This window comes from Rosa rugosa, chromosome 6 (assembly GCF_958449725.1).
Source record: "Rosa rugosa chromosome 6, drRosRugo1.1, whole genome shotgun sequence".
In the NCBI taxonomy this organism is placed as follows: domain Eukaryota; kingdom Viridiplantae; phylum Streptophyta; class Magnoliopsida; order Rosales; family Rosaceae; genus Rosa; species Rosa rugosa.
This window is the reverse complement of record NC_084825.1, coordinates 45,218,084-45,231,701: the sequence shown is the minus strand read 5'-3', so window position 1 is coordinate 45,231,701 and position 13,618 is coordinate 45,218,084. Positions and strand designations below refer to the sequence as shown.

Below are 13,618 nucleotides of genomic sequence, written 5' to 3'. Positions count from 1 at the left end.
TTCCTTGCAATCCAATCTCAATTCTTCCATCATTTTCCAGGTATTGAATCTTCAATTCTTCAGTGACTTTGCATGTTGAAAAAACTTGAAGCTATTATTGAAGGGATTTGAACCCATGTTCTCTTATTCTTCATAGCTACTGGTCTACAGTCTTATCTTCTTCTTCATAGCTATTGATTTGAGATCGAGCAAGATTTGGATTCATTGATTCAAACAGATAATAGAACCGAAGAATCGAGGAAATGAAACCGATTTTTATCGGTTCGGGTTTTGCTCGGTTCTAGAGACTGATATTCTTCAAACTGAACCGAAGTTTAGTACATCGGTTCGGTGCCGGTTCCGGTAGATGGTGGTCGGAGACCCGACCTGTCCCAGCCCTATTTGTCATTGCTTGTCTTTGTAGGCTCTATGATGTACGACTTCTTTATGGGAAATGGTTGGCATGTGGCATCATATCAAGCTAAAATCAGCCCCTTCAAGTACTCATGTAATTAAACTAAAGACAATTCTAATCTAGCTAGCAGGTTCTATATTTGAAAATCAGTTTTATTATAATATGATTGTGTAATATGAAGTTATTTACTTTATAACTAAAGGCAAAACAAGAAGGCAAGACTTCCATTAATGAATAGCCAAAAACGGCCCGAACTTACTGATCAGTAGTTTTGTTTACAAAAGCTCATCATCATCATTTCTACCGAGTGCATATGAAGAGAAGACTGATATTACGAAACTGCTGAGGAAGGCAAAGATGACAAGTCCAGATGCTATATATGTCATATTGATAAAGCGATGGTCTATTCCCGAATTAATTTCATCCCACATTTTCAAGTACTGTGCAGCCGTGATAAATCCTGGGACAGCTCCTGAAGCTAAAAAATTTGACATAACCTGCGCAACATAATCCGAGCGTTGGAAACAATCGGAGGGTTCAGAAAAACGAACTCGAGAAATAAAAATTGAACAATGTCGAAGGAAGCAAATATGATTATCAGTTATCACCTCCTCAGCATAGAAATCAAACGTGACATGCCCTACTTGATTTCCTTTCGCCATATGGATAATTGTACATACACCCTGGCCGATTGAATATGCAGTCCCAATAAAAGCCGTAGCAAAAACGTATCTGCAATTGATTTATTCGTTAAAACTGTGTTTCTGCAATTGATATATCTATATGGCATGTAATAATTAATCAAGTCATATAAACCATCTAGAGATGACCTTCTAGCTTTTTAGATGAATTTACGTATATTTATCGAGACAAAATATTGTCCTGGGGATTGTTACATTCCTCTCAAATTGGTGTATAATCTCATCCAATTCAGCAATCATATTCTTTAATTACGAGATTACAAAAATATGGATTGGTACAATCCCATTCAGATTATGCACCAATCTGAGTAGGAGTCTACTAATCTACTTTGCACAATATCTTCACTTTTGATCAAACTATGGAAACGCGTAAAGTTTTTCAATTGCAATATGAGAGTAAAGAGACAATTATTCAGAATCTAGCAAAATAAGAGCATCTATCTATATGAAACTTAATAGATTTTCTTCCAACCCTTAACTTTTGAAAAATTCAAAAAATTTACGTGTCTATGTAAAGGGAGGAGACGCATCAAATTGGCCGGTTCACAACTTAATGAAATGAAATTCGATATATACATACCGGAACCCTACTTCGTCATAAAAGTGGGAGGTGTAGGGTTTTCCAAGCTTTCCGTTCTTGTAAGGAATCAGTTCGAGATTATTGATGCCAAGGATGACCATGGACGTAAAGAGCGCAATGGCGCTCAGGATCCTTAATATCAAAGAAATAACCCGAGTGATTTTGAAGGAAAGCATTTTGCTGCTGCTTTCTCTTCAGACTCGAACTATTTCCTCTGCCTCGATCTGCGGGTCCTGATGGCCTGGACTTTGGAACAGCACTATTCCGCAGGCCTAGTTTTTCTTTCTTCTTCTTCTTCTTCTTCATTATTTCTAATTTTAAAACACAGGTTGAAGACTCCGGGTGTGCCATTAATTGCCTCTGGATTAGTTTTTATTTTTAGGAAAAAAAAAATGAGATTATTGCGTTCCCGAAATAGTACAAACAATTTTATGGAGCCAAAGAAAAATAGAGAGAAGATAAAGGGATGGTGTTTCTTAGCATCTCCAACGAAGTGGTCTTTTGTCACGTGAAAGACAAACAGATATAATTGACTGTCCAAACTCTTATCAAACACATATGTCATATACAGGTGGAGTTGACATAGAGCCTTCCTCTGTCAAATTTGACAGCTTGAACTCCTTCTATCTTTTATTTTTTATTGTTTCTCTTCCTTCTTTCTCTCTCTTCTTCCCCCACAGAGGTTTTTTTCTCCTTCTTTTTCTGCTACTGCATGCATTTTCTCAGGCAACAATTAGAGATTGAATGATCTCCAAAATCTTATTCTTAAACAATCATTAATTTGGCTGAAAATTTACAGAAGTGATCTATACATTATGACTTAAAAACTGAACTGTTAGGATGTGATTATGCGATCAAAAAGTGAGTCTATTAAGGAAATCTGCATATTTTAATATATGCGAAGGTCCTTGGCAGAGAAGCACTGTGTGTGCATGTGCGTATATTCTTCATGATAGGCATCCCTGACTTTCGTTGTGTCATGATAGGTGCTTTTGCTTGCTTTAGTTCTCTTTAGTTGCATAGTTTGTGTCTTTCGAATGCTGGATTTGGTGCACCTAGTGAGACAGCCACCTCAGGGCACCCAAATGTTAGGTACCCATGATTTCGGATCATTCTGTAGTGACCATTTTTGTAGGACCTTTTCCACACACACACACACACACAGATATATATATATATATATACATAAGGGATCCTTTTTTTCAGCCATTTTAAGGGAAAGCTTATTAGATCCATTTTTCGATCATATGTATACTTCTCAACCGTTCAGATTTTAGGTCTATATGAGTAGATAACCTCTGTAAATTTTTAGCCAAATTGATAATCATTAAGGTATTCATAACTGCGATTTACAATTATAAACATGAACGGTTCAGGTTGGACAGATTTGATTCATCCACTAATTTAATCTAGTTCGATACGTTAACAATTAATTATCAACTTGGCTGAAAAATTGCAGAAGTAATCTATACATTAGGACCTAAAAACTGAACAGTCGAGATGCCGAAATGCGATTGAATAGTGAGTCCCATAAAGGATCCCTTAAAATAGCCAAAAAAATGGATCCCTTAGTGGAAGGGCCCTCTATAAGCATAAGCACTTCGTTATAGGTTGGCCTCGTTCAAGATTCAATTCATTTTATTTCTGAACTATCTCCAACTCGGGCCTGACCGGTGCCCTTGGGCCTTGACCTTCGGTGTACTAAGAGAGATACAAAATAAAACTTTGATAATATGTGAGGTTTTTCACTGAAAATAGTGACCAGCATTACTTCTCTTCTAAGGGAAAACAGAATTTGTACTTCCTAGTTCCTAACTAGTACTTGTAATTGGTACATTTTTTCCATATTTCTTAAAGATGCATCTGTTCAAATTGTGATCACTGATCAAACGCATAATATGTCCCGGTACATTTTACCCATTTTAGGGCTTTGCTATATCAAAATATAAGGTAGCTAGTGAGTAATTTGAAGGAAAGATTTTTTTTTTTTTGGCAAAATAATTTTTTTAAAAAAAAAGAAAAGAAAAAGAAAAAAGATACTGGCTAGCTAGCTAGCTAGTGAGATTTTGTTACTTAATTGAAAAGTATATATATGACACCAAGAAGCCAAATTTCTTCCACCCCTTTCTCAATGGAATATTATGTTTTGTTTAATTAGCAACTTACACCAGTAGCCTTAAATGATAAAATAATCGCACCTTATCAACAAACCTTAACCAGGGCCCTGAAACCATAGAAGATAAAAGGTAAAACATGAATTCAATTAACAGCAACTGATAATGATACTGATGTTGGTCCTGGTGCATCTGAAATCTAAAATCTCTTAGGGAGTGCATATGAAGAGAGTTCCGATAATATAAGAGCGCAAATGAATCCAAGGAAGACGAAACCATCTGCTGCATATCCCATTTTGAAATACCTGTGGATGTAATCACCATGTCCTTTGCTAACTATTACTCTTTGTAATTCTCCAGTCATAATAAATCCTGCAACCGATCCTGTGGCTAATGCTATCGACATAACCTGCCCAAATCATCTTCACTCGTTATTATTCATTCGAAGAGAAAAGAAAAAACACACGCACACATATACTGACTAAGCTATTGATGATTGTCACAGTATAGTCACTGGTAGGAATTAAACCTGAAATCTCTGCTTACTAGCTAGAAGTAACTACTTGTGTATGCATGCGCATTATATGTGTACCTTATCCCCATAGTATTCAAGTACAAGGTTCGCCTCATATCCTTTCTTGAGGCGGATAACTGTTGTCACGGTTTGCCAGATTGAATATGCACATCCAAGAATAATTGTGGCAGTCATGTATCTGCAATTGTATTAGGAGAACAAACAAATTAAACCAAGTGTGAATTAAAAATATATATATATAAAAATAAAAAATAAAAAAACCATTTCAGGACGTTGAAAAATGGGATTTTAGAGCATGCAGTTGCCAAGTCGCATCTGAAATTCTCACTTAACGCCAAGGAGTGAGTCGAGTACATGTTCTAATACTGTGTTGGAACTTGGAACTAGAGCATTCAACTCAAAACCAATTAAGAATTGGTGTAAAGCTAGTCTCGTACTCTTTATAGGGTGTATATTGATTTGACTCTACTAACAATTGATAACGCACTTGGTAGGAAATATAAACTCTAAACTCTTGCTTCAGCACACGACTGGACACTGGAAATCTGGAATAAAGTGACACGTACTAGAAATTATACTAATTAAAGGCGTACCGGTATCCAACAAGGTCATAAAAGTGAAGTGTGTCATCCTTGGCCTCCCCGTCTGCAGTAACTTCCACCACGTCTGTAGTAACTTTGGTGATGAGGATGATGAGTGACAGAAAGAGGAAAATGGTGGTGAGGATCCTCAGCCCAATAGCAGAAATCTTTAGAAATCTGGGGGTAAACACTGCTGGCTTTTCTGAATACATATGCTGATCCATACTTAGTTTGCTATCTAATTAAACACAGGTATCAGTATTACAGCATATGTTGCTACTGATAGATCTGCTCTCCTTTTATAGCCAGGTTTATTGAGGCTATCTATGCGTGAAATTGTTTTTTCTCATTTGGCAAAACCAAGGAAAACAAACACATAATGACAACCAAAGATAATGATCTAACACTACTAATTTTGCCACTTTTTAAGTTCATTTCTTTTTCGTACGTAGAACAAATCGCCGGCCATTCCAAATAGCAACCTGGTAGCAGAAAAGACAATCGAAAAGTAAGGGTCTTCCTGGATTAACTAGGTTAGTTTTTTCTGGTTGACTTCTGCTTAAGCTTTGGCTATGTATGGTGGAGTCGACTTAGTTATGTAATTATTTATCGAAAGTGTGTTACGTATACGATAAAATTGACATGGCGGCAGCTACTGATCGGTGCGAAGGGTATATGAGATGCATTACGTTTGCGTAGTGAGAAGCATAAATTATAACGATCGAAATCTTGGTTGAAGGATCCAAAGATGCCAAAACGTTGAATTTGAAATAACTATAAATACTTCGTATGTAAGTCTTCTAGCTTACGACAGCTTTTTCAAAGCAATTGATGTTACATTTGGAGATCAGAGGAATTTTAATTCTTAATGAAATGGACTCACGCTGTTTTTTAACGGGGGAATATTGCTTAATCTTCAGTTTTTGATCCAATTACTTTTGGAACTTGAATTGATGTCTAGCTAGGGTGTTTTTCTGTATATGTATATAATAATGCAATTACCAATACTTTTAGGATCGGACTCAGTTACCGTTTTTTTGAATCAAGGCAGAAGTCAATATATTGATCACAAGCCATAATTAATGACTATTACATACCCTTCTGCTACCAATTAGGGCTAGGCAAGAAGATGTGCTATTACCCATAGTGGTACGTAGAAACTAGGGCACTCATTTGACATTAAATACATCAAAATAGTATGAATCTTCTTTCGGTACTACTCGAAAAGATTCGCTAAAAGTACAACAAAGTGCATAGCTCTCTAACAAAAAGAGAATGATTGAAAATAGACTAGCTATTAAGCTAGGGCTCCCAAAACAAAAGGAGTTAAAGTAAGAAGAAAAAAATCCAACTAAATATAAGCCCAAAGCCCAAAAAAGGGCTGAAACCCTAGACCCAACACAAGCCTAGACCCTTCTCCTCTTTGTGCAAAGTAGCCACTGTTACGTCCCGAACCTAAATTTATCGGTTTCTTGGTTATTTAGGCAGTAAACGACAATTTCACTCACTTTTACTTTGTTCGATACTTTTAGTGGACCAAAAAGTTGACTCTTTATTCGGGCCAGTTTTTGGGAAAATTTTCTTCATGAAAATCGTAGAGGACGTTAAACCGAGTCCGTGGACATGTGGTACACTTAAATCGGAGTTTGTATGCGAAAGTTATAGCCAAAAAAATAAACTTACTGTTCATGGTAATTTTGTATAAAAAAGGAAAGCTACTGTGGTATGTTTTCATTTCTGGAAACCCGCCCTTCCGGTTAATTCTCTCTCTCTCTCTCTCTCTCTCTCTCTCTCTCTCTCTCTCTCTCTCTCTCTCTCTCTCTCTCTTCGGATTCTTTGGTTTTTCCGGCATAACTCCGGCGTCCGACCACCTAATGGCGTGCCACTGGCCATTTTGGAACCGCTTCCTCCTGCTACACACGCCGGAGGTGGTAGTTCACGGCGATTTAACCGGAGAAGAGAGATTGAAGCCAAATACCTCCACTGTAGCAGTTTGACATTTCCGGCAATTTCTCTCGATTTCGGCCACCATCTTCGACAATTCCGGTCATTCTGGAAAGCCCATCCTCCAATGATGAATCCCTCCAAGTTTCATAACCCAATTTGAGGTGTGGAAGGAAAATCGACGATTTGAAGATTTCACTGTTCATATTGGTGTTCTTGCGGTTTTGCTTAAATTCCGGCCAACCAAGATATGTTTTTGACATTGTTGTAGTTGTGAAAGATGTTGAAAATGTTGAGTTGATCATGTTGATGAAATTTTGTGTCCCGGATCGGAGTTGGCCGACCCACTGTTGGGGGCGTGTGGAGGCGTGTAGGGCAGATTCTAACTTGCTATTTTTGACAAGATAATTTAATTGGGAATTGTAGAATTTATAGATATGTTTTTGGTGAAAATTGGAGAAGTTTCGATATTGATTTTGATTTCTCCGAAGTGTGGAGTTTTGATTATCGAATTACGAGAATTCGACCATCGGATTTCTCTCGGTTCTGCCCTAGAACCTTTAAATTTATGAATTGATGTTAGTGGTGAAGTTGGAATAAATCCGAGGAGTAATGGAGATGTTGATTCACGAGAGTAGTGTTTAGAGTCCGTTATAATTTAAAGTAAATGTAATTCCGAGGAATAGTTTAGTTGTTTATGATTGCTACTTTGTACAGGATGAGAGGAGACCCTGTACGAGGAGAGTACTGCTGATCGACGGCAGGATTAGCCGTATATTGTGAGTGAACGCTTTCTTTTAAAATATATGCATGCAATAATTCTTTTCGTAAATGATGGTTTTATTTATTTGAGATTATAATTTGATTCTGGAATTTGGAATTTAAATTTGGTTTATTGACATTGGCTTGTGGTTCTTGCCTTAGAAATGATTGAGAATTTCTCATTGGTTTATTATTTTGAGCTTTCCGATGAATCTTTCGAGTTGTGGACATTATTGAATTTTATGGATTTCCTTGCTTATTCGTTTATTGACTCGAGAATATTTTGGCGTGTGGGACACGACGTTGATTTATTGATTTCTTATCACGAGATTTTCCGAGCGCGGTTGGAAATCGTACTTGTGCCTTTATTTTGAGAGTTGGGGAAGCTTTACTGATTTTGGTTTTTCTCATGTTTTCCTATGCCGTACCTAGGGTGATTATTTATCATGCTAGCATGTAGTCCGCCTTTGTGGTGACGTGATGGGATCATGGAAGCCCGTCCGCCTTTGTGGCGCTGGGTTGCTGCCTTTGTGGCTGTAACTCTAAAGCCTAGTACCCTATTCGCCGCACTTAGTGGCGTAAGAGTATATACCGGAGTATGGGAGTACTTTATCCTCGGTGGCTATCACCCGAGTCTGGAAGGCTCACTCGTATGGTTATCGTATTCCCCTACTTATACTTTATTATTTTCGACTAGCGGGGCTAGTCCGATTTTACTTAACCAGCAGGGCTGGCTTGTTTTTACGGGACTCTCGGTTTTAAAGATAAGTATTTTTACCATCGTTGCATGCATTGATATTTTCAAAGAAGGAAAACGTGGGAAAATATCAAAGCTTTATTTCATTTAAATTATCTTGTTTATTTACTTTTGTCCACTCACGCTAACATTTTTAAATGCTTCCCTCTGGGCCATTTGGCTTTAAATGCCTAGTTCACAGTGTAGCTGTTTGGCATTAGGAGTTGAGGCTTAGCACCACCGCTGCCCTCTATCATTCGTAGGTTACTTGCTAACCTACTTTGTGTAATGTTTTTCTATTATCCCTAGACTGCTCTGCTAACCATGGGATTTTATTTGTATTAATATTGTAAATTATGGATTGGTTGGAGATAGAAATTTTTCCTGAGTTGGTTGTAAACTTGAAATATTTGAATTGTTTTCGATAATTATTTTGTGGAGTTTTTTAGTTTTGGGAGCAGGGTGGCTCCAGGAGAATAAGGTTGGTTTATTAGAAGAGAAATGTGTTTTAACAGGTTTTGGGTTGTCCACTTTTAGGGAAGGTTTTGCCGAATTTTCTCGAAAAGTAGGCCCCGCAGGACCACCTCGGATTTCAGGGTAAAATCTCAGGTTGGGTCCTGTCAGCCACACCCTGGCCAACGCGGCCGCCATAATTCGTTGCAGTCAAAACCCGTCACCTGTAACTCACCGCATGTCGATCAACGCCGCCATGACTCAAAGACACCAAGAAGACTCGCGAAGCCACATCGAGAAAAACCCGACCACAAACATATTCGAAACCTCAGCAAAACTCAACGTCGCCCTCATCATGCTTGGAGAAGATCTGGATCACGATCTAATCACCCCCGCGCCACCTACTCATTCCTTGAATCGATGTTTATGGCTGCCCCGCCGCAGAGCAATATGGGAAAACCATGCCAAACCAAACCTGTCAAAACCACAGTCACAGCAATCCAAACGTCCAAGTGCTATATTTCGTTCATCACCTGTCTGGCAGCATCACAACGTCGGCGAAGTGACGTCAGATCACCATCGGATGAGAACGATGTTACAGAAGTCGGTCGCGGCTTCTTTAGGGTTTTCTCCACACACACACACACACACACAGAATGATATCGCCCTAATAGATCGGACTCAGTTACTTATTTAATCTAAAGAAAGATATATTTAGAGCTAATTCCTATTATTTGGCCTTGATTTCATCTCTAACAAGAGCCCACAAGAGGACTAAAGGGCTAATTTAGAGGTCAAAATGTCAAGGGGTGGGCTAAGTTTCACCCTAAGGATAGGTCAGGTCTCTAATGATAATGGGACCAACACATGGTGAAGGAAAATCAGAGAATGCCATGTGCACAAATTGAAGGCCAAGGATTTGTACTAATTCCAAAGTAGTGCCACGTGAATAACAAAATCTTTACTTTTAGTGTTCACAAAAGGTATTACAAAAATTTTGATGAAATTAACACGAATGGTTTTGTGAACTGAATAACGAATTTTTTTTTGTTGAATAAAAAATAATGTTTATATTTAATCCTCAACGATAGTTACAATTATTCATAGGGGCATCTTGAACATTCACATGAGCATAATTTAACCTAATTAGATTAACCTAAAAATCTAAGGCAGAACAAACCATATATTGTCAGAATAGTTGTTCAATTACAAAATTGAAGCTCAATTCTTAGAAATAGAAAAACGTACAATACAACTACACAATATGAATTGAATAATCAATTAACGATGAAGAGGGAACAAAAAGACAAAATAAAAAAATAGTAATAAATTCATATTCGGGTGGAGAGATGAAGATTAATGTTATCCAATGAGAATTTAAGTAGCCTATGTATTTAATTAATTGGTTATGTATTTAGACTTCCTTACAGATTTGCATTTTATAAAATTAGTGTACTTATTAGTTATTTTGCACTTGAATAAAATAGTCTTTCATGCAATAATTCAAATGTTCGTAGGGTGAACTAATAAAATAGTAAGGTGACAATAGCCGCACCCTTGTGTTTACAATCAAATGGTTATAGACCAAAAATTTATTCTTTATCTGGAAAAGTCAAGATTTTCAGATATTAAATTAAGAGGACGCTAGCTAGCCGATTCATGGTGGTGGTTCTGTTTAGGGCAACTCATCTCAGTGGATATGGCCCTCATGAGCACCATGGTCAAGACGGCGACGGCGACAGTGCGCAGACTGGTTTGGTCTAAGCAGCGGCGGCGATTTCATCATCATCAAGTGGTCCAACAGTGGCTTTAATGCAGGTATGACTGTTTTGCAGGTTTGTGGTTGTCCCATTGATGGTAGTGCGCGGTGGTGGTGGGGTTTCTTGGATGCGGGCAATGAAGCTCTGCAGTATGTCGTGGCGGTGGATTTGGCGACAAGTCGTAGCTACGGCGGAAGTTTGTGCTCATGAAGGAGTTGTTGAACAGGGATGAAGGGACTGAATTTGGGTAGGGCTGCTGCCTGGCCTTGGGCTAGTTTTTTTTCATGTGGGACTCTGGGCTTCTATTTAGTTAGTAGCTTTTACTTTCTAATAATTCCCTACTGTATAGGAAGCTATGCACTTTTGTGTTTCATTGTACCTATTTACTATGTTATAGTTCAACATAGTTTATAGGCTCACATTTTTAAGTGAGCGTGGAGTGCTTAATGAGTGGACATAATCTATGTATCGTTGTGGTACCACCATAAACTTTTTATCTACCCTATATCGGTAGAGGGAGGATATATAATGGCTCATTCTGCCTTGAGAACGATATTCGCCCGATTTGAGTTTGATTAAAAAAAATTAAAAAAAATAGCCGATTCATACGGTGCGCCCTCTCTTAAAACTTGCTCATGTTTAAATTCCTCTGCATTCATTATTCCCTTCAAGTCCAAAGTTGAATTCCTCTAAAACCTACATCACATATGACCGTTAACACTTCGAAGGGGGAGAATTTGGTTAAACAAAATAAAAAGGTAACACTTTTTTTTATCAATCCCAGAACGGGTTTCGATTTCATTCATCACAAGCCAAAGTGGCCATTACATACCCTCATGCTGCCTTCTTTCCAGACAGATCAAGAAGTTGTGGTAGTACCCACGTTAGTACATAGAAACAGGTCCACTTATTAGACATCAAATACGTAGACGTAGCGGGAATCCTCCTTTGGTACTACCTCAGAGGCGCTAGAGGTACATAGAGCACATACAGGTGCATAGCTTCCTAAATACAAGGAAATTATTGTAATTAGACAAAAACTAAAAACATAGAGATGGGCCTAGGGCAAAAACCCTAGCCCAAAAATCTGCAGTCCAAAGTAGCCCACGAAGAAGGCCCACTCAATGCCCAGCAGGCCTGGCTGTAAAAAGGTAACACTTGAATTCAAAACAACCGGCCATAACACTTCAATTCAATGAACAACCACTACTGATAATATCTAGCTAAACTCTCTTTGGAAGTGCAAGAAATTAAAATTGGAATTCAAATTAATGAAAACATGGGAGTGTCGGGTGATTCACACTAACTCTCTTGCAAATATCGATGTCAATTTCACAAATGCATGCATTTCCTATATGTGTTAAGTCCCGTATTTAGTACCGGTCAAGCCTACTAAACCAATTATCCTTTCGGTGTATCGATTATGCCGGTTAGGGCCACAATCAACTCTCTAACTTAGGCATTACGCCGGTTAAGGCCGCAATATCCAAAATTAGAGGCCTAGAGTGCAAGATAATAGAGACTCAAGCAAGCTTAGCTACAATTAAACTAGCTAATGGTTACCACACTTAAATCCTAGATGCAACAAGACTAATAAATTGTCAATTTATCAATCTATTCATCACAATTACCCACAACATAATTTCAAAGCGTGACATGCTTCTAAGGACCAATACATTCGGATTTAAAGCATATACAATGAAAATTGAATTTATTAAAATTAAAGCATCAATATTTATACAAGATAAGTTAGGGCTTCACAACCCTAACTCCCAAAATTGAACTACTCACTAACCATACTCAAATACATCATCCAATACATAAGAAATTAAGATAAAAGTTTAGAAGAGAGAGGAAACACAAATTAGGCTCACAATTTGCTATAGGCAAACATGAATCCAACTTGATATTAAGCCCCTACTCTTTACCAAAGGTAAAATTTCTTTGTGTTGATGAGCAATTGATGGTGTGGGTAGTAAAAGTCCCTTGATTTTCCTTAAAAAAAAATGGTAGAGAATGATAAATTGAGAAGAGAGAGAATGAGAGAGAAGATGGAGGTGGGTTGCGGCTGTAGAGAAGAAGGAAGAGAGAAAATGGGGTCTGATTAGGGCTGGGCGCAGTCCGGTCCGGTCCCAGTTTTGTATGGACCCCAGACCGAACCAGGTCTAATCGGTCTCGGTTCAGTTTAAAGTTTTTTCCCATGTGAAACCGACTACAACCCGAACCGGTAACATTCGGTCCCAGTTTTCGGGCTATCGGTCCTGAAACAGAGTTTGTCACTTTCCTGCAAATTTCCAGCTTCCCAGCTTTCCTGTTTTCCCACATTTATGAATATGCAAGACAATGATCATACAGAAGGACTTAGAATTGATACAATCAAGTGAACGAACACATTACATTCATACATTATGATTGAAGAGATTACAAAATACAACTAGTCAAATAGACAAATACTGAAATACATTCCATTGATTCCAGAATAGCAGAACTGCCAAAAAAGCACTTAAGCACAGCTGCACAAGTGCACAGCATCCACAAGACCACAACAGAAGTACAGAACTCAGTCAACTCACATTGTTCCTTAAGCCAAAGTCCCAAAACAGAAAAAGTCACAACTTACAACTCAGAAATTGTCAAATTAACTGCATATTTGAACTTAAAAAAATAGAATAAATTGTCAAATTGAAAAATGAAAATGAAGAGCAATTGAAGATGAAGAGGAGGAATTGAGAAGCAATCAAACAAAGGATTGGATTCCATATAGGCATATATGAACTGATGAACATTGCAGCTGCATCATCAATCTCACATTGCTGATTTCCCCAAGCCTCCGAGTCTCCAAGTCTCAAACAGCCTGCAAAACGTGCAAATCAGTACCATAACACTATCACATATTCACATTGCAGATTGATCAAAATCAGTGATCATAACACAATAACACAACAGTCACAACTTGATCAATGATCCATAACACAACTTGATCTGTGATCCAAATCAGCTCGACAACATATTGCAGTTCCAATTAACTAATTAATCAAAACAACATAACACATTGGGG

General features: G+C 37.9%; 2 protein-coding genes across 3 annotated transcripts; both read right to left on the bottom strand.

Annotated features, from left to right (window-relative positions):
* Nucleotides 1-616: 616 nt before the first annotated feature.
* LOC133718224 (CASP-like protein 4D1) lies at nucleotides 617-2,005 on the bottom strand. Its single transcript, XM_062145046.1, has 3 exons — nucleotides 1,676-2,005; nucleotides 1,003-1,126; nucleotides 617-891 (listed from the first exon to the last, which is right to left on the bottom strand). Exons 1-3 carry the CDS (start codon nucleotides 1,849-1,851, stop codon nucleotides 670-672), a joined length of 522 nt encoding a protein of 173 aa, XP_062001030.1. The 5' UTR covers nucleotides 1,852-2,005; the 3' UTR covers nucleotides 617-669.
* Nucleotides 2,006-3,076: 1,071 nt separating this feature from the next.
* Nucleotides 3,077-5,158, bottom strand: LOC133713640 (CASP-like protein 4D1). 2 transcript variants are annotated; one of them, XM_062139675.1, is made up of 4 exons: nucleotides 4,918-5,158; nucleotides 4,382-4,502; nucleotides 4,095-4,198; nucleotides 3,077-3,899 (listed from the first exon to the last, which is right to left on the bottom strand). In XM_062139675.1, exons 1-4 carry the CDS (start codon nucleotides 5,127-5,129, stop codon nucleotides 3,878-3,880), a joined length of 459 nt encoding a protein of 152 aa, XP_061995659.1. In that variant the 5' UTR covers nucleotides 5,130-5,158; the 3' UTR covers nucleotides 3,077-3,877. The 2 variants fall into 2 exon arrangements, with proteins under 2 accessions (XP_061995659.1, XP_061995658.1); XM_062139674.1 differs by having other exon boundaries at nucleotides 3,080-4,198.
* Nucleotides 5,159-13,618: the final 8,460 nt, after the last annotated feature.